This window comes from Engystomops pustulosus, chromosome 5 (assembly GCF_040894005.1).
Source record: "Engystomops pustulosus chromosome 5, aEngPut4.maternal, whole genome shotgun sequence".
Classification (NCBI taxonomy): Eukaryota; Metazoa; Chordata; class Amphibia; order Anura; family Leptodactylidae; genus Engystomops; species Engystomops pustulosus.
In genome coordinates, this window is record NC_092415.1 from 214,151,689 (window position 1) to 214,173,292 (window position 21,604).

The 21,604-nt window shown below is 51.8% G+C and overlaps 1 protein-coding gene across 5 annotated transcripts in view; it reads left to right on the plus strand.

Annotated features, from left to right (window-relative positions):
* Nucleotides 1-21,604, plus strand: part of LOC140133894 (SCO-spondin-like) — a 235,870-nt gene that overhangs the window by 190,503 nt on the left and 23,763 nt on the right. For all 5 annotated transcript variants that reach the window (XM_072154576.1, XM_072154577.1, XM_072154579.1 and 2 more), the window contains exons 93-96: nt 2,568-2,738; nt 2,931-3,095; nt 4,756-4,914; nt 4,991-5,121. In XM_072154576.1, the coding sequence (XP_072010677.1) occupies nt 2,568-2,738; nt 2,931-3,095; nt 4,756-4,914; nt 4,991-5,121 (626 nt within the window). The remainder of the gene's footprint in view (nt 1-2,567; nt 2,739-2,930; nt 3,096-4,755; nt 4,915-4,990; nt 5,122-21,604) is intronic.

The following is a 21,604-nucleotide window of genomic DNA, read 5'->3' on the forward strand; positions in this document are numbered from 1 at the left end:
CAGCCAAAGGGCCACATGTATTAAAGCCAGAGCGGTCTGTACTATGTGCGGGGGCGGCAGACACTGAACCCTGGGGCCGGTCTCTATTATGCCCCCCCCCCCCTCCTGCACTGCTCCCGAAGTGGGCACATTTTTTTTGGTGCACTTTGTTCATGTGTCAGAGCTGTGGCGCATGTCAGTAATAAATGTGGCGCAGACTCGGGCCGAGCAGTAACAGCCCTTTATGTGCAGAATGGTCTTGGCTATATACAGCCCCCCTGTAATGACTCTATACAGCCCCCCTGTAATGACTCTATACAGCCCCCCTGTAATGACTCTATACAGCCCCCCTGTAGTGACTCTATACAGCCCCCCTGTAGTGACTCTATACAGCCCCCCTGTAGTGACTATATACAGCACAGACCCCATATAATCACAATGTACAGCCCCCCTGTAATAACCATGTACAGTACAGGCCCCCATAATAACTATAAACAGACCCCCCCCCCCTATAATCACCCCTCAGTTTTTTCATGGGCCAACGGAAAGCCAAACAACCCCGCCACCCGTCTCCTGCAATTACACTGCATATACCACGCCCCTGGCAGACCCGCCAACAAAAAACCATCTAGTGTAGAGCAGAGTCGACCTGGGCCTCTCTATGGACCTCCCACTCTACAAACGAACCAAACAGGAGATCTAACAGCCTATTGGTAGACACAAGCCGACAAAATACTGACCCTCCCATTTACATCCCAAAAAAACAAAAACTGTCTGGATGAGCAGGCAGCAAATAAAAAGCCCATCAGCCGTCCCCTCCAATACCTACACACCCACCTTAACGCCACATCAAAAGGCGTGTAAGACCCGGAACACAACTTGTCAGCCACGCCGTCCGTAATGCCACGGCGTGTAAGACCCGGAACACAACTTGTCAGCCACGCCGTCCGTAATGCCACGGCGTGTAAGACCCGGAACACAACTTGTCAGCCATGCCGTCCGTAATGCCACAGCGTGTAAGACCCAGAACACAACCTGTCAGCCACGCCATCCGTAATGCCACAGCGTGTAAGACCCGGAACACAACCTGTCAGCCACGCCATCCGTAATGCCACAGCGTGTAAGACCCAGAACACAACCTGTCAGCCACGCCGTCCGTAATGCCACAGCGTGTAAGACCCGGAACACAACCTGTCAGCCACGCCATCCGTAATGCCACAGCGTGTAAGACCCGGAACACAACCTGTCAGCCATGCCGTCCGTAATGCCACGGCGTGTAAGACCCGGAACACAACTTGTCAGCCACGCCATCCGTAATGCCAAGGCGTGTAAGACCCGGAACACAACTTGTCAGCCATGCCGTCCGTAATGCCAAAGCGTGTAAGACCCGGAACACAACCTGTCAGCCATGCCGTCCGTAATGCCAAGGCGTGTAAGACCCGGAACACAACTTGTCAGCCACGCCGTCCGTAATGCCACGGCGTGTAAGACCCGGAACACAACCTGTCAGCCATGCCGTCCGTAATGCCACAGCGTGTAAGACCCGGAACACAACCTGTCAGCCATGCCGTCCGTAATGCCACAGCGTGTAAGACCCGGAACACAACTTGTCAGCCACGCCGTCCGTAATGCCACAGCGTGTAAGACCCGGAACACAACTTGTCAGCCATGCCGTCCGTAATGCCACGGCGTGTAAGACCCAGAACACAACCTGTCAGCCACGCCATCCGTAATGCCACGGCGTGTAAGACCCGGAACACAACTTGTCAGCCATGCCGTCCGTAATGCCACGGCGTGTAAGATACGTGATCGATGGGTCGATATTTATTTGGCTCTTTCTTAGGGACCACCCCCAGAGGGGAAACGCACGGCCCTGGAATAGGGGCAAACGGAAACGACGTAACACAACTTACTGACCCAACTTATTCTTCAACAACCTCCAGGTGTGCCAAAGCGGGAAACCAAATTCTGCGGCTCTCCCTCTCCCATCCCGGACCCCTCTTAAAAACCCCTCCCAACAAACGCACCACCTTCATGTATGGATAGTCCATAAGATATAGGAGGATCCGCTGCCCCTCACCGGAGTCATTACACCCCGAACACTCATGTCTACAATCTGCAGTTGCGCCTGAACTTGCAAACACATTAATTTTACTGCCAACAACGTCCCCTGGCCGCCCCCCCCTGGGGATCCCCGAAAGGACTGCGCCGTCCTAGGTGCCATAATGAGACGCATCCACAGATTAATGTCCTTGTGGTCCCATTTCATAGCTGGGGAATGGCCTCACACTGACAATTTCTCGTCGTATCATAGCCACGCCCCCCCCCCATATACCCTATGAACTTCCCCCATGGAATCCAAATAACAGAAAAGGCCCGTTCAATTTTTGGGACCCTTTTAGCCAATCACTGCACCTCCTGCTGTCAGTTTTCCCCTAACGGACCTTCATAGCGCACATACTCTTAATGTATTGTATACACTTGTATATTGGGCCACTATGGATCAGACGGACCGGCCCCGACCCCCCCCCCCCCCCCCGCACTCACCGGAGGGGTCTGTAACGTATGACTCCTGCTGCTTCTTCTAGTTAATGGTAATTGGACTCCGTGGTCGTCGTGGTCTGAATGTCCGGTCACTTGTGGATCCAGTGTTCAGATTCGAAGTCGGGCCTGTATCAACCCTCCCCCCCGGAACAATGGATCAGACTGCGAGGGGCTGGACACAGAGAGGCGGGACTGTACCAACAAACCCTGCGAAGGTGAGACGTCCCCCGAGGATCATGTACATGACAGGGATAAGACATTGGCTGTAGGGATCAGGGGGATTGTAGGGCTCTTAGAGATCTGGTGGATTGTAGGGATTGGGGGGTTGGGTGGATCATAGATTTCTGGTGGATGGGTAGATCCTGGGCAGAGCATTAGTGGACATGTCCGATGTCCCCCTTCTGCAGGTAGTGACCTCTGTGCTTGGACGGACTGGACCCTCTGCTCCCGGACTTGTGGTATCGGGCTCCGCAGTCGGACCTGGCGCTGTAACTGCACAACGAGACCAGACAAGGAATGTGACACCAGAGAGCAAGTGCAGACCGAGGCGTGTTACCTGCAGCCGTGCCAAGGTGCGTCATCACAATAGATCAAAGAAAGAAATAGAAGACACAATGGAAGCGCCACATGTGTGAATCTGGTTTAAATAGTTGCGATGAGTTGTATTAGAAATGGAATTATGCTCACCTATTGTGGTTGTACAGCCGGTACAACACGAGAGAAGCGTTTGAGGTTATATCCAGAGTTGTATTAGGCAGCTCACCTGGTTGTCATTTGGACGGGTTGTCTTCATGAAAGGGATGCAGTGGTTGGATAGGATGTTCCAGGGTAATAAAAGCGCCAATAACTCGTAGTGAGGAAGGTTGCTTTAAAATCGTATGGTATTTATTCCAGAAGGCTTTAAAAAGACGCGTTTTCAAGCCCGGACCGGGCTCTTCATCAGTTAAAATAAAGCTTGGTATGAGGTGCGTCATCAATCATACGTGTAAATTAACTGGTTGTACACGCGTGTGCATCAATGATGCCTCTGTCGTACACGTGTGGTGCGGTGCCTCTGTCGTACACGTGTGGTGCGGCGCCTCTGTCGTACACGTGTGGTGCGGCGCCTCTGTCGTACACGTGTGGTGCGGCGCCTCTGTCGTACACGTGTGGTGCGGCGCCTCTGTCGTACACGTGTGGTGCGGCGCCTCTGTCGTACACGTGTGGTGCGGCGCCTCTGTCGTACACGTGTGGTGCGGCGCCTCTGTCGTACACGTGTGGTGCGGCGCCTCTGTCGTACACGTGTGGTGCGGCGCCTCTGTCGTACACGTGTGGTGCGGCGCCTCTGTCGTACACTTGTGGTGCGGCGCCTCTGTCGTACACTTGTGGTGCGGCGCCTCTGTCGTACACGTGTGGTGCGGCGCCTCTGTCGTACACTTGTGGTGCGGCGCCTCTGTCGTACACGTGTGGTGCGGCGCCTCTGTCGTACACGTGTGGTGCGGCGCCTCTGTCGTACACGTGTGGTGCGGCGCCTCTGTCGTACACGTGTGGTGCGGCGCCTCTGTCGTACACGTGTGGTGCGGCGCCTCTGTCGTACACGTGTGGTGCGGCGCCTCTGTCGTACACGTGTGGTGCGGCGCCTCTGTCGTACACGTGTGGTGCGGCGCCTCTGTCGTACACGTGTGGTGCGGCGCCTCTGTCGTACACGTGCGGCGCCTCTGTCGTACACGTGTGGTGGCGGCGCCTCTGTCGTACACGTGTGGTGGCGGCGCCTCTGTCGTACACGTGTGGTGGCGGCGCCTCTGTCGTACACGTGTGGTGTGGTGCGGCGCCTCTGTCGTACACGCGTGGTGCGGCGCCTCTGTCGTACACGCGTGGTGGCGGCGCCTCTGTCGTACACGCGTGGTGGCGGCGCCTCTGTCGTACACGCGTGGTGGCGGCGCCTCTGTCGTACACGCGTGGTGGCGGCGCCTCTGTCGTACACGCGTGGTGGCGGCGCCTCTGTCGTACACGCGTGGTGGCGGCGCCTCTGTCGTACACGCGTGGTGGCGGCGCCTCTGTCGTACACGCGTGGTGGCGGCGCCTCTGTCGTACACGCGTGGTGGCGGCGCCTCTGTCGTACACGCGTGGTGGCGGCGCCTCTGTCGTACACGTGTGGTGCGCTGGCGGCGCCTCTGTCCTACTCGTGTGGTACATACACTGCGTGGTCTCCCTCCGTGTCCCCCTGTATGATTTGCTCTTTCTCGGTGGCAGGGATCTGCTCCTGGGGGTCCTGGAGTCCGTGGTCCGGCTGCTCCTGTCACTCATTACTCCAGTATCGGTATCGGGAGCCCCTGAGGCCTGTGTTTGATGAGGAATCCTGTGAGAAGCTGAGGACGGAGGTTCGGCCGTGTAACACGTCGCTGTGTTCTGGTGAGAACCGTCCTATCGTTATATTATAATGTTCTGGGCCGGAGCCGGCGCTGACCCGATCTCTCCTGTGTTCTAGAGTCCAGCTGTCTCCCTCCATTCATGTTCCGGAGCTGCGGATCTCCCTGCGAGGGTCTCTGTTCCTCCATGTACAGAGCAGAAGAATGTCAGGACTTACCCACATGTGTCCCCGGATGTTACTGCCCCCCGGTAAGTGGCCACCGCCCCCCCACATCTACATCTTATATCATATACAGTAATGGGGGGTCTCTGTCTCTGATTGTGTCTGCCTCTGTTTCCAACTGTCTCTGACCCTCTGTCTCTAAACGTCTTTGTCATTGACGGTCTCTGATTATCTCTGTCTTTGACTTTCTCTGTTGCTGATTATTTATGACTCTGGTTTTCTATGTCTCTGAGTATCTCTGTCTGATTGTTTCTGACTGTCTCTGTCTCTCACTTTCTGTCTCTGTCTGATTGTTTCTCTAAGAATGAGCGATTTAGTGGCACTTATCAGATTTATCTCTCCGTCCTTATGTGCTGCCACCTTAACCCTAAAACACCCAATGGGAAAAGGTCCAAGCTATTGCATAAAGTATAAGTGTGGGCGGGCACTAATAAGGAAGGCTCCGGATTTCTTAAATAAATTAATATTTAATTATACATCCAAAAACCTACAGATATAAAGATCAGACCTACAGACTTTGTAACAAAAAGACAAGTAGCTAAAAAAATAAAATATATATATAAAGCGCTTTAGAGAAATGTCAAAAATGTACTAAACGTTGCAAAATAGAGAGGAAAAGGTGATATCTCTGAGGGGTTGAGAGTTCGGATGAGAGGTAGGTATCCGGGAGGGCCCTATATCTGCAGTGTACGGCTACACATCGGCTCGGCCCGGTATAGATGGCCGGTAATCTTACATGGCTGCAGTCATACACTCACGGTTAGACGCTTCTGGTTTTCATATTAGACAGAGTTTCTTGGTAATGGAGAGTGATGGAAGGCCGTGTGGGCTGGGTGCACTGAGTCTCCACCGCCGCGTGTGCTGCGCAATGGCGCTCCAAGGTAGGTATTCTGGCGCGAGTCCTGGGTCCAGCAGCAAAGCTTTAGCTCCGTCTTCTCCTTTTGCAGTCCCGGTCAGTCGTCTTGCATCAGGTGGATGATCGCTGCACACAGCGGGGGGCGTCCACCCCAAGCAATGGAGTTTACAGCACGGAACGTTCTGCTATAAATCTCTTGCGTTTCGAGTTCTTGGTGCTTTCTTGTGATTGGTTGTCAGATGGGTCCCGATCCTATGATTTATAGCTGTGACTGTGGCTAGACGCGTCTCACAGCAAACAGCTCTTTCCTCAGTCGCCTTTATGGACCTCCTTGTCTCTTCCTCTTCATATAAAAGTGTTCAGGGCGTTTTAGGAAACCTGACCCGGACACCTTAGTCTGGAAAATGTTTGTTTGGCTGGAAACTGTGGACCGGATTTTAGTGACCTCTCTGTCAGAAAGAATTGTTATGTGAATTATATTATGCAGCGAATATTCATGTTCTCTTGGACGCTGAGATGTTTGTTTTGGAGACAATATAAGATAACAGGACACTTGGTAATCTACGTAAACAAGTGTAAACAAGTGTAAACAATGTATTTGAAGCTAACTTTAAACAGTAACTCTTAATGAGCTGAGGAGACCGATATATATCGTGTGTTCACAATGGAATTCATACAATATATTGTTTAAAGAATCTGCTATAACGATGTTCCATTTGTGTAGATGAGTCCATATTGGTACAAGGTATACAGTGTGGATCATTTACAGAAACATGTGTGATCGTAGAAGTAGAAGTTATTGTGGTAAATAGATGACTGGTTTGTATATTTCTTTATTTCACCTAAACATAGAAAGCCTCGAGGTTCGGGTCCAAGATGTGTTTCAGGTGGGGGGACCGTAAGGCCACACGAGGCGGGTATGCAGCCTGACCATCGTGGATTAGGTGGGGGACCGTAAGGCCAGCACGAGGCGGGTATGCAGCCTGACCATCGTGGATTAGGTGGGGGACCGTAAGGCCAGCACGAGGCGGGTATGCAGCCTGACCATCGTGGATTAGGTGGGGGACCGTAAGGCCACACGAGGCGGGTATGCAGCCTGAGCATCGTGGATTAGGTGGGGGACCGTAAGGCCACACGAGGCGGGTATGCAGCCTGACCATCGTGGATTAGGTGGGGGGACCGTAAGGCCACACGAGGCGGGTATGCAGCCTGACCATCGTGGATTAGGTGGGGGACCGTAAGGCCAGCACGAGGCGGGTATGCAGCCTGACCATCGTGGATTAGGTGGGGGACCGTAAGGCCACACGAGGCGGGTATGCAGCCTGACCATCGTGGATTAGGTGGGGGACCGTAAGGCCACACGAGGCGGGTATGCAGCCTGAGCATCGTGGATTAGGTGGGGGGACCGTAAGGCCACACGAGGCGGGTATGCAGCCTGACCATCGTGTTTTAGGTGGGGGACCGTAAGGCCACACGAGGCGGGTATGCAGCCTGACCATCGTGGATTAGGTGGGGGACCGTAAGGCCACACGAGGCGGGTATGCAGCCTGAGCATCGTGGATTAGGTGGGGGACCGTAAGGCCACACGAGGCGGGTATGCAGCCTGACCATCGTGGATTAGGTGGGGGACCGTAAGGCCACACGAGGCGGGTATGCAGCCTGAGCATCGTGGATTAGGTGGGGGACCGTAAGGCCACACGAGGCGGGTATGCAGCCTGACCATCGTGTTTCAGGTGGGGGGACCGTAAGGCCACACGAGGCGGGTATGCAGCCTGACCATCGTGGGTTAGGTGGGGGGACCGTAAGGCCACACGAGGCGGGTATGCAGCCTGACCATCGTGTCTTAGGTGGGGGGGCCGTAAGGCCACACGAGGCGGGTATGCAGCCTGACCATCGTGGATTAGGTGGGGGACCGTAAGGCCACACGAGGCGGGTATGCAGCCTGACCAGCGTGGATTAGGTGGGGGACCGTAAGGCCACACGAGGCGGGTATGCAGCCTGACCATCGTGTTCTAGGTGGGGGGACCGTAAGGCCACACGAGGCGGGTATGCAGCCTGACCATCGTGGATTAGGTGGGGGACCGTAAGGCCACACGAGGCGGGTATGCAGCCTGACCATCGTGTTTTAGGTGGGGGGGCCGTAAGGCCACACGAGGCGGGTATGCAGCCTGACCATCGTGGATTAGGTGGGGGGGCCATAAGGCCACACGAGGCGGGTATGCAGCCTGACCATCGTGGATTAGGTGGGGGACCGTAAGGCCACACGAGGCGGGTATGCAGCCTGACCATCGTGGATTAGGTGGGGGGACCGTAAGGCCACACGAGGCGGGTATGCAGCCTGACCATCGTGTTTTAGGTGGGGGGACCGTAAGGCCACACGAGGCGGGTATGCAGCCTGACCATCGTGGATTAGGTGGGGGGACCGTAAGGCCACACGAGGCGGGTATGCAGCCTGACCATCGTGTTTTAGGTGGGGGACCGTAAGGCCACACGAGGCGGGTATGCAGCCTGACCATCATGGATTAGGTGGGGGACCGTAAGGCCACACGAGGCGGGTATGCAGCCTGACCATCGTGGATTAGGTGGGGGGACCGTAAGGCCACACGAGGCGGGTATGCAGCCTGACCATCGTGGATTAGGTGGGGGGACCGTAAGGCCACACGAGGCGGGTATGCAGCCTGACCATCGTGGATTAGGTGGGGGGACCATAAGGCCACACGAGGCGGGTATGCAGCCTGACCATCGTGTTTTAGGTGGGGGGACCGTAAGGCCACACGAGGCGGGTATGCAGCCTGACCATCGTGTTTTAGGTGGGGGGACCGTAAGGCCACACGAGGCGGGTGTGCAGCCTGACCATCGTGTTTTAGGTGGGGGGACCGTAAGGCCACACGAGGCGGGTATGCAGCCTGACCATCGTGTTTTAGGTGGGGGACCGCAAGGCCACACGAGGCGGGTATGCAGCCTGACCATTGTGGATTAGGTGGGGGACCGTAAGGCCACACGAGGCGGGTATGCAGCCTGACCATCGTGGAATAGGTGGGGGGACCGTAAGGCCACACGAGGCGGGTATGCAGCCTGACCATCGTGGATTAGGTGGGGGACCGTAAGGCCACACGAGGCGGGTATGCAGCCTGACCATCGTGGATTAGGTGGGGGACCGTAAGGCCACACGAGGCGGGTATGCAGCCTGACCATCGTGGATTAGGTGGGGGGACCGTAAGGCCACACGAGGCGGGTATGCAGCCTGACCATCGTGGATTAGGTGGGGGGACCGTAAGGCCACACGAGGCGGGTATGCAGCCTGACCATCGTGGATTAGGTGGGGGGCCGTAAGGCCACACGAGCGCGGGTATGCAGCCTGACCATCGTGGATTAGGTGGGGGGACCGTAAGGCCACACGAGGCGGGTATGCAGCCTGACCATCGTGGATTGCGTCTCGGTGCCCTCCATCTATTGTGGAAAGGTCTGTTATAAGAAACCAAAGATCTCCAGTTCAGCGCTGAGACCCCGAGGTAGGATTGTGTTTGGATTGTGCTGTGGACATTTTTGCAGCATAGTTGCCCCTCGCCAATCTCTCGTAGTCGCTTGTATTGCACATAATCTCAGGTGTGTGGTGTCCATATTGTGGACGGTTTGGGAAGGTTTGGGAAGGGAGTGCGTCTCTAGACCTTCTCTGATGTTTCTCCCCTTTAGAGGTCCTATTGTACTTGCGATCTATTGTTCTCTGCATGTACAGGTAATTAGGTAGATGACTCCACTGCTGTTACAGGGCATTTATGTCGTGTGTTACTTCATTGTTTGATGATGAGACTTGAGCGGTTTTTCTGGGGAGGAGGTTTTCTTGCAGCCTATACAGTCCCCGCATCTATGGAAGCCTTTAGGTTTAGCCTTGTGTTTGGTGCTTTCTTCACTCTCTCTCTAATGGAGGGCGCGATCTGGAAGCCTAAAGCCTTGGTGTATATTATGGGGGTCTATTAGGTAACAGTGTATAGAGGGTTTTATCTTCAGGACGTCCCAGTGTTTGGAAATGATAAAATGAATTTGCTATTGTCTTTATGTGAAATCTGTGGGGTGAGGTTTCTTCTCTCGGTAGGTCTTCTCTTTCTAGGTGTCTGGCTCTCTGTAAGGCCGATGATGATACCGCAGTGATAATACCGCAGTGCTGCCATTCTTTTCTGGATTGGCTTCTTCCTCAAATTTGTTGAGTTTTGTACAATTTCTTCTAAGTCGCCTAAACTGGCCGTACGGTATGTTGTGTAGCCACCTGGGGAGGAGGCAGCTGTCCCTGGATATACAGCTGTCCCTGGATATACAGCTGTCCCTGGATGTATAGCTGCCCCTGGATATATAGCTGCCCCTGGATATATAGCTGCCCCTGGATATATAGCTGCCCCTGGATATACAGCTGTCCCTGGATATACAGCTGCCCCTGGATATATAGCTGCCCCTGGATGTGTAGCTGTCCCTGGATATATAGCTGTCCCTGGATATACAGCTGTCCCTGGATATACAGCTGTCCCTGGATATACAGCTGTCCCTGGATATACGGCTGTCCCTGGATGTACGGCTGCCCCTGGATGTACGGCTGCCCTGGATGTACGGCTGCCCCTGGATGTACGGCTGCCTGATGTCCTGGATGTGCGGCTGCCCCTGGATGTGCGGCTGTCCCTGGATGTGCGGCTGTCCCTGGATGTACGGCTGCCCCTGGATGTACGGCTGCCCCTGGATGTGCGGCTGTCCCTGGATGTGCGGCTGCCCCTGGATGTACGGCTGCCCCCTGGATGTACGGCTGCCCCTGGATGTACGGCTGCCTGTACGGCTGCCCCTGGATGTACGGCTGCCCCTGGATGTACGGCTGCCCCTGGATGTACGGCTGCCCCTGGATGTACGGCTGCCCCTGGATGTGCGGCTGTCCCTGGATGTGCGGCTGTCCCTGGATGTACGGCTGTCCCTGGATGTACGGCTGCCCCTGGATGTGCGGCTGTCCCTGGATGTGCGGCTGCCCCTGGATGTACGGCTGCCCCTGGATGTACGGCTGTCCCTGGATGTGCGGCTGTCCCTGGATGTGTGGCTGTCCCTGGATGTGCGTTTCTTATATGTGCTACACTCAAGGCCCATACAGACACAGCAGCTTAAAACCTAAATCAACTTTCTTCCCCGGACAAGAAATGAGTAGAGAAATGATCTTTTAAAATATCCTGCGATAAAGACAAAGAAACTAAAATATACAAACATTCAACATGCAGATAAGGGGGAGGAATTGTAGTCATGGACATACACGAGCACAACAACCAATGTCTAAGACAATTGAAAGACGCCAACACACACTGCAGATTACCGCAAGATCCCACGGAAAGTTACACAAAAGAACTGAGCAATCTCCTGAATGAAGCTTAGAAACTACAAATTATCACAAAGAAGAATATGCCCATATCTTACATAAACATTACAGAACCGAAAGTCCATAAGGACAAACCCCCCCCGGCAGACCGATCGTGTCCGGCATGGGGTCACTGACAGCGAACCTCTCACAATACATAGACAATTTCTTACAGGATTGTGTCAAAAAAACAAGAAGCTCCTTAAGACGCCACTCAGATAATTAGAATATTAGAACTGGGACCAGAGCCGGATCATCGCCTCATTAGACGTCAGCTCCCTCTACACATGCATCAAACACCAACCAGGGATCCAACCGCAGAACACCGTCTGAATCAAGGGGAACTAAAACATACTCAAACTTTCTACTAGAGCGCATCCGTTTCATCTTACAACACAACTATTTTTACTTTGAGGGAGAATATTATCTCCAACTATCAGGCACAGCCACGGGCACCAGGTTCATGTCCTACTGGGAAGAACAGAACATAGATCACAGGATTGGTGCCGGTCTGGTGCTCTGCCATCGCTATATAGATGATATCAGGGCCGATTCTAGCATATTTGCTGCCTGAGGCGAATATTAAAATGCTGCCCCCCCCCCCCCGCTCCATGTTCAGAAAATGCTGAAAACTTTACTAACAATTAACATCCCTACAGACAGCTCCCTGACACTGTGTGACTGACTACAGGATCTGAGAGTCATTAGTGGCATCTAGTACCTTATAGATGACAATCTCTTCCATCAGGACGACTTTATTCCGGGTTCTCCAATCCATGACGTATCACAGGTGAATTCACAGCTGGATATCTTCAGCTCCGTGCAGCATCTCCACCCGGCGTCCCTAAAATACCACAGTCACTTACAGTATAAAGTCTCCTGGATAACAGCACTGCGCTCCTAAATAATATATACCCCTCACAACACAAGTGACCGCACGCTACCCCACATATAACACATCCCCTCATTATATATATATATTAGTCTACTGGAATTATAGCATGCTAAGCATCAATCAATATACAACACCCCCAATTTATTATTACAGACCCCCCCCAAACATTTGTTTTACATGATAAAAAGTAATCTATTGTATCTTATGAATAATATATCCCACCCAGTTATTATGTTACATGTGAATTTATATAGAGTACTACCCTGATTGATGTAAATATATAGCACCTCCTAATGAATATATATATAATTTATTTTTATAGGCCCCCCAGTATAAACAGTATCCAGCCCCATATAAATATATACAGCCCTCCCCCCCAGAATAAACAGAATCTGGTCCCATATAAATTTATACAGCCCCCCCCCAGTATAATCAAAATATGCCCCCCCATATAAATATATACAGCCCCCCCAGTATAATCAAAATATGCCCCCCCATATAAATATATACAGCCCCCCAGAATAAACAGAATCTGCCCCCCCCATATAAATATATACAGCCCCCCCCCCTTCCGGTGTAATAAGAATCTGGCCCCCCATATAAATATATACAGCCCCCCCCCAGTGTAATAAGAATCTGGCCCCCCATATAAATATATACAGCCCCCCCCCCCAGTGTAATAAGAATCTGGCCCCCCCATATAAATATATACAGCCCCCCCCCCCCAGTGTAATAAGAACCTGGCCCCCCATATAAATATATACAGCCCCCCCCCCAGTGTAATAAGAATCTGGCCCCCCATATAAATATATACAGCCCCCCCCCCCCCCAGTGTAATAAGAATCTGGCCCCCCATATAAATATATACAGCCCCCCCCCCAGTGTAATAAGAATCTGGCCCCCCATATAAATATATACAGCCCCCCCCCCCCCCAGTGTAATAAGAATCTGGCCCCCCATATAAATATATACAGCCCCCCCCCCCAGTGTAATAAGAATCTGGCCCCCCATATAAATATATACAGCCCCCCCCCCCAGTGTAATAAGAATCTGGCCCCCCATATAAATATATACAGCCCCCCCCCCTTCCGGTGTAATAAGAATCTGGCCCCCCATATAAATATATACAGCCCCCCCCAGTGTAATAAGAATCTGGCCCCCCATATAAATATATACAGCCCCCCCCCCCAGTGTAATAAGAACCTGGCCCCCCATATAAATATATACAGCCCCCCCCCCAGTGTAATAAGAATCTGGCCCCCCATATAAATATATACAGCCCCCCCCCCCAGTGTAATAAGAATCTGGCCCCCCATATAAATATATACAGCCCCCCCCCTAGTGTAATAAGAATCTGGCCCCCCATATAAATATATACAGCCCCCCCCCGGTGTAATAAGAATTTGGCCCCCCATATAAATATATACAGCCCCCCCCGGTGTAATAAGAATTTGGCCCCCCATATAAATATATACAGCCCCCCCCGGTGTAATAAGAATTTGGCCCCCCATATAAATATATACAGCCCCCCCCGGTGTAATAAGAATTTGGCCCCCCATATAAATATATACAGCCCCCCCCAGTGTAATAAGAATTTGGTCCCCCATATAAATATATACAACCCCCCCCCGGTGTAATAAGAATTTGGCCCCCCATATAAATATATACAGCCCCCCCCAGTGTAATAAGAATTTGGTCCCCCATATAAATATATACAACCCCCCCCCCACACACACACACACACAGGAAAAATGGGATCTGGCCCCTTATAACTGTACACAGCCTCCCCAGTAAAAAAGTATATATAGAAGACCCCCCCCTTAACAGCAGTAATTGCCCCCTAATATATATATGGCCACATTTAATTAATAATTGGACAATAAAAATAATAAAACTTGTACTTACCTCACGGCTGGGGGCTCCCATATTAACGCGGCTCTTCTGGCTCCGCTGAGTGACACAGGCGCGTGACGTCATCATCCGCCGCCTGTGTCACTGCACTGTACGGAGCGACGCCAGCAGCCGGAAAGGCTGTAAATCGCACCTGTTTCTTAAAGAGACAGGTGCGATTTACCTGAAGGGAGATTCGGGCGCCGGCGGTGCCCGAATCGCCAACATTGGAGCTGCAAAATGCCGCTTTTAAAGAGGGCCGCATTCTGCCGCCCGAGGCGAGATTTTCATCTCTCCTCATGGCAGATGCGGCCGTGGATGATATCATCATAATTTGGAATAAAAGCGAGTCAGAATCGCAGGAATTCATTTCACTACTAAACATTAATAACTTTAATCTTCAATTTTCACCAAAAATCAGCAAAACACAAGTAGAATTTTTAGACCTACAAATAGATATCAAAGAAGGAAAACTTGAATGTAGCACATATAAGAACAGCTACACACCCAGGGGCAGCTACACATCCAGGGACAGCTACACATCCAGGGGCAGCTGTATATCCAGGGACAGCTATATATCCAGGGACAGCTACATATCCAGGGACAGCTACACATCCAGGGACAGCTACATATCCAGGGGCAGCTACACATCCAGGGACAGCTACATATCCAGGGACAGCCACACATCCAGGGACAGCTACATATCCAGGGGCAGCTACACATCCAGGGACAGCTGTATATCCAGGGACAGCTACACATCCAGGGACAGCTACACATCCAGGGGCAGCTATATATCCAGGGACAGCTATATATCCAGGGACAGCTACACATCCAGGGACAGCTATATATCCAGGGACAGCTACACATCCAGGGACAGCTACACATCCAGGGGCAGCTACACATCCAGGGACAGCTACACATCCAGGGACAGCTATACATCCAGGGACAGCTATATATCCAGGGACAGCTATATATCCAGGGACAGCTATATATCCAGGGACAGCTATATATCCAGGGACAGCTATACATCCAGGGACAGCTGTATATCCAGGGACAGCTATATATCCAGGGACAGCTATATATCCAGGGACAGCTATACATCCAGGGACAGCTACACATCCAGGGACAGCTACACATCCAGGGACAGCTACATATCCAGGGACAGCTACACATCCAGGGACAGCTACACATCCAGGGACAGCTATATATCCAGGGACAGCTGTATATCCAGGGACAGCTATACATCCAGGGACAGCTATACATCCAGGGACAGCTACACATCCAGGGACAGCTACACATCCAGGGACAGCTACACATCCAGGGACAGCTACACATCCAGGGACAGCTACACATCCAGGGACAGCTACACATCCAGGGACAGCTATACATCCAGGGACAGCTATACATCCAGGGGCAGCTACACATCCAGGGGCAGCTACACATCCAGGGGCAGCTACACATCCAGGGGCAGCTATATATCCAGGGACAGCTGTACATCCAGGGACAGCTATATATCCAGGGACAGCTATATATCCAGGGACAGCTATATATCCAGGGACAGCTATACATCCAGGGACAGCTATATATCCAGGGACAGCTATACATCCAGGGACAGCTATATATCCAGGGACAGCTGTATATCCAGGGACAGCTATACACCCAGGGACAGCTATACATCCAGGGACAGCTACACATCCAGGGACAGCTATATATCCAGGGACAGCTATATATCCAGGGACAGCTATACATCCAGGGACAGCTATATATCCAGGGACAGCTGTATATCCAGGGACAGCTGTATATCCAGGGACAGCTATACATCCAGGGACAGCTACACATCCAGGGACAGCTACACATCCAGGGACAGCTATACATCCAGGGGCAGCTATATATCCAGGGACAGCTACACATCCAGGGACAGCTACACATCCAGGGACAGCTACACATCCAGGGACAGCTACACATCCAGGGACAGCTACACATCCAGGGACAGCTGTACATCCAGGGACAGCTGTACATCCAGGGACAGCTGTACATCCAGGGACAGCTATACATCCAGGGACAGCTATACATCCAGGGACAGCTATACATCCAGGGGCAGCTACACATCCAGGGGCAGCTACACATCCAGGGACAGCTGTACATCCAGGGACAGCTATACATCCAGGGACAGCTATACATCCAGGGGCAGCTACACATCCAGGGGCAGCTACACATCCAGGGGCAGCTACACATCCAGGGGCAGCTACACATCCAGGGGCAGCTATATATCCAGGGACAGCTATATATCCAGGGACAGCTACACATCCAGGGACAGCTACACATCCAGGGACAGCTACACATCCAGGGACAGCTACACATCCAGGGACAGCTGTACATCCAGGGACAGCTATATATCCAGGGACAGCTACACATCCAGGGACAGCTGTACATCCAGGGACAGCTACACATCCAGGGACAGCTACACATCCAGGGACAGCTACACATCCAGGGACGGCTATACATCCAGGGACAGCTATATATCCAGGGACAGCTATACATCCAGGGACAGCTATACATCAAGGGACAGCTATACATCCAGGGACAGCTGTATATCCAGGGACAGCTGTATATCCAGGGACAGCTATATATCCAGGGACAGCTACACATCCAGGGACAGCTGTACATCCAGGGACAGCTGTACATCCAGGGACAGCTATATATCCAGGGACAGCTATATAGCCAGGGACAGCTATATAGCCAGGGACAGCTGCACATACAGGGACAGCTACACATCCAGGGACAGCTATATATCCAGGGACAGCTATATATCCAGGGACAGCTACACATCCAGGGACAGCTATATATCCAGGGACAGCTATATATCCAGGGACAGCTACACATCCAGGGACAGCTATATATCCAGGGACAGCTGTATATCCAGGGACAGCTATACATCCAGGGACAGCTATACATCCAGGGACAGCTATACATCCAGGGACAGCTATATATCCAGGGACAGCTATACACCCAGGGACAGCTATATATCCAGGGACAGCTACACATCCAGGGACAGTTATATATCCAGGGACAGCTATATATCCAGGGACAGCTATATATCCAGGGACAGCTGTATATCCAGGGACAGCTGTATATCCAGGGACAGCTATATATCCAGGGACAGCTGTACATCCAGGGACAGCTATATATCCAGGGACAGCTATATATCCAGGGACAGCTGTATATCCAGGGACAGCTATACATCCAGGGACAGCTACACATCCAGGGACAGCTACACATCCAGGGACAGCTACACATCCAGGGACAGCTATACATCCAGGGGCAGCTATATATCCAGGGACAGCTACACATCCAGGGACAGCTACACATCCAGGGACAGCTACACATCCAGGGACAGCTACACATCCAGGGACAGCTATACATCCAGGGGCAGCTACACATCCAGGGGCAGCTACACATCCAGGGGCAGCTACACATCCAGGGGCAGCTATATATCCAGGGACAGCTATATATCCAGGGACAGCTACACATCCAGGGACAGCTACACATCCAGGGACAGCTATACATCCAGGGACAGCTGTACATCCAGGGACAGCTGTACATCCAGGGACAGCTACATATCCAGGGACAGCTACACATCCAGGGACAGCTGTACATCCAGGGACAGCTACACATCCAGGGACAGCTACACATCCAGGGACGGCTACACATCCAGGGACGGCTATACATCCAGGGACAGCTATATATCCAGGGACAGCTATACATCCAGGGACAGCTATACATCCAGGGACAGCTATACATCCAGGGACAGCTGTATATCCAGGGACAGCTGTATATCCAGGGACAGCTATATATCCAGGGACAGCTACACATCCAGGGACAGCTGTACATCCAGGGACAGCTGTACATCCAGGGACAGCTATATATCCAGGGACAGCTATATAGCCAGGGACAGCTATATAGCCAGGGACAGCTGCAGATACAGGGACAGCTAAACATCCAGGGACAGCTATATATCCAGGGACAGCTATATATCCAGGGACAGCTACACATCCAGGGACAGCTATATATCCAGGGACAGCTATATATCCAGGGACAGCTACACATCCAGGGAAAGCTATATATCCAGGGACAGCTGTATATCCAGGGACAGCTATACATCCAGGGACAGCTATACATCCAGGGACAGCTATACATCCAGGGACAGCTATACATCCAGGGACAGCTACACATCCAGGGACAGCTACACATCCAGGGACAGCTACACATCCAGGGACAGCTACACATCCAGGGACAGCTATACATCCAGGGACAGCTATACATCCAGGGACAGCTACACATCCAGGGACAGCTGTATATCCAGGGACAGCTATATATCAAGGGACAGCTATACATCCAGGGGCAGCTACACATCCAGGGACAGCTATACATCCAGGGACAGCTATACATCCAGGGACAGCTATACATCCAGGGACAGCTGTATATCCAGGGACAGCTGTACATCCAGGGACAGCTATATATCCAGGGACAGCTATACATCCAGGGACAGCTATACATCCAGGGACAGCTATACATCCAGGGACAGCTATATATCCAGGGACAGCTGTACATCCAGGGACAGCTATATATCCAGGGACAGCTACACATCCAGGGACAGCTATATATCCAGGGACAGCTATACATCCAGGGACAGCTATACATCCAGGGACAGCTATATATCCAGGGACAGCTATACATCCAGGGACAGCTATATATCCAGGGACAGCTATACATCCAGGGACAGCTATACATCCAGGGACAGCTATACATCCAGGGACAGCTATATATCCAGGGACAGCTATACATCCAGGGACAGCTATATATCCAGGGACAGCTATATATCCAGGGACAGCTATACATCCAGGGACAGCTATACATCCAGGGACAGCTATACATCCAGGGACAGCTATACATCCAGGGACAGCTATATATCCAGGGACAGCTATACATCCAGGGACAGCTATACATCCAGGGACAGCTATACATCCAGGGACAGCTATATATCCAGGGACAGCTATACATCCAGGGACAGCTATACATCCAGGGACAGCTATACATCCAGGGACAGCTGTACATCCAGGGACAGCTGTACATCCAGGGACAGCTGTACATCCAGGGACAGCTGTACATCCAGGGACAGCTATACATCCAGGGACAGCTATATATCCAGGGACAGCTATATATCCAGGGACAGCTATACATCCAGGGACAGCTACATATCCAGGGACAGCTACACATCCAGGGGCAGCTATATATCCAGGGACAGCTATATATCCAGGGACAGCTACACATCCAGGGACAGCTGTATATCCAGGGACAGCTATATATCCAGGGACAGCTGTATATCCAGGGACAGCTATATATCCAGGGACAGCTGTACATCCAGGGACAGCTATATATCCAGGGACAGCTATATATCCAGGGACAGCTATATATCCAGGGACAGCTGTATATCCAGGGACAGCTATACATCCAGGGACAGCTATACATCCAGGGACAGCTGTATATCCAGGGACAGCTGTATATCCAGGGACAGCTATATATCCAGGGACAGCTGTATATCCAGGGACAGCTATATATCCAGGGACAGCTACACATCCAGGGACAGCTATATATCCAGGGACAGCTGTATATCCAGGGACAGTTATATATCCAGGGACAGCTGTATATCCAGGGACAGCTGTATATCCAGGGACAGCTGTATATCCAGGGACAGCTGTATATCCAGGGACAGCTATATATCCAGGGACAGCTGTACATCCAGGGACAGCTGTACATCCAGGGACAGCTGTATATCCAGGGACAGCTATACATCCAGGGACAGCTACATATCCAGGGACAGCTACACATCCAGGGGCAGCTATATATCCAGGGACAGCTATATATCCAGGGACAGCTACACATCCAGGGACAGCTGTATATCCAGGGACAGCTGTATATCCAGGGACAGCTATATATCCAGGGACAGCTGTACATCCAGGGACAGCTATATATCCAGGGACAGCTATATATCCAGGGACAGCTATATATCCAGGGACAGCTGTATATCCAGGGACAGCTATACATCCAGGGACAGCTATACATCCAGGGACAGCTATACATCCAGGGACAGCTATACATCCAGGGGCAGCTACACATCCAGGGGCAGCTACATATCCAGGGACAGCTATATATCCAGGGACAGCTGTATATCCAGGGACAGCTATATATCCAGGGACAGCTACACATCCAGGGACAGCTATATATCCAGGGACAGCTGTATATCCAGGGACAGTTATATATCCAGGGACAGCTGTATATCCAGGGACAGCTGTATATCCAGGGACAGCTGTATATCCAGGGACAGCTGTATATCCAGGGACAGCTATACATCCAGGGACAGCTGTATATCCAGGGACATATATACATCCAGGGACAGCTATATATCCAGGGACAGCTATATATCCAGGGACAGCTGTATATCCAGGGACAGCTATACATCCAGGGGCAGCTATATATCCAGGGACAGCTATATATCCAGGGACAGCTGTATATCCAGGGGCAGCTATATATCCAGGGGCAGCTATATATCCAGGGGCAGCTATATATCCAGGGGCAGCTGCCTCCTCCCCAGGTGGCTACACAACATACCGTACGGCCAGTTTAGGCGACTTAGAAGAAATTGTACAAAACTCAACAAATTTGAGGAAGAAGCCAATCCAGAAAAGAATGGCAGCACTGCGGTATTATCACTGCGGTATCATCATCGGCCTTACAGAGAGCCAGACACCTAGAAAGAGAAGACCTACCGAAAGAAGAAACCTCACCCCACAGATTTCACATAAAGACAATAGCAAATTCATTTTATCATTTCCAAACACTGGGACGTCCTGAAGATAAAACCCTCTATACACTGTTACCTAATAGACCCCCATAATATACACCAAGGCCCCTGATTTAGGCTTCCAGATCGCGCCCTCCATTAGAGAGAGAGTGAAGAAAGCACCAAACACAAGGCTAAACCTAAAGGCTTCCATAGATGCGGGGACTGTATAGGCTGCAAGAAAACCTCCTCCCCAGAAAAACCGCTCAAGTCTCATCATCAAACAATGAAGTAACACACGACATAAATGCCCTGTAACAGCAGTGGAGTCATCTACCTAATTACCTGTACATGCAGAGAACAATAGATCGCAAGTACAATAGGACCTCTAAAGGGGAGAAACATCAGAAAAGGTCTAGAGACGCACTCCCTTCCCAAACCTCCCAAACCGCCCACAATATGGACACCAGACACCTGAGATTATGTGCAATACAAGCGACTACGAGAGATTGGCGAGGGGCAACTATGCTGCAAAAATGTCCACAGCACAATCCAAACACAATCCTACCTCGGGGTCTCAGCGCTGAACTGGAGATCTTTGGTTTCTTATAACAGACGTTTCCACAATAGATGGAGGGCACCGAGAC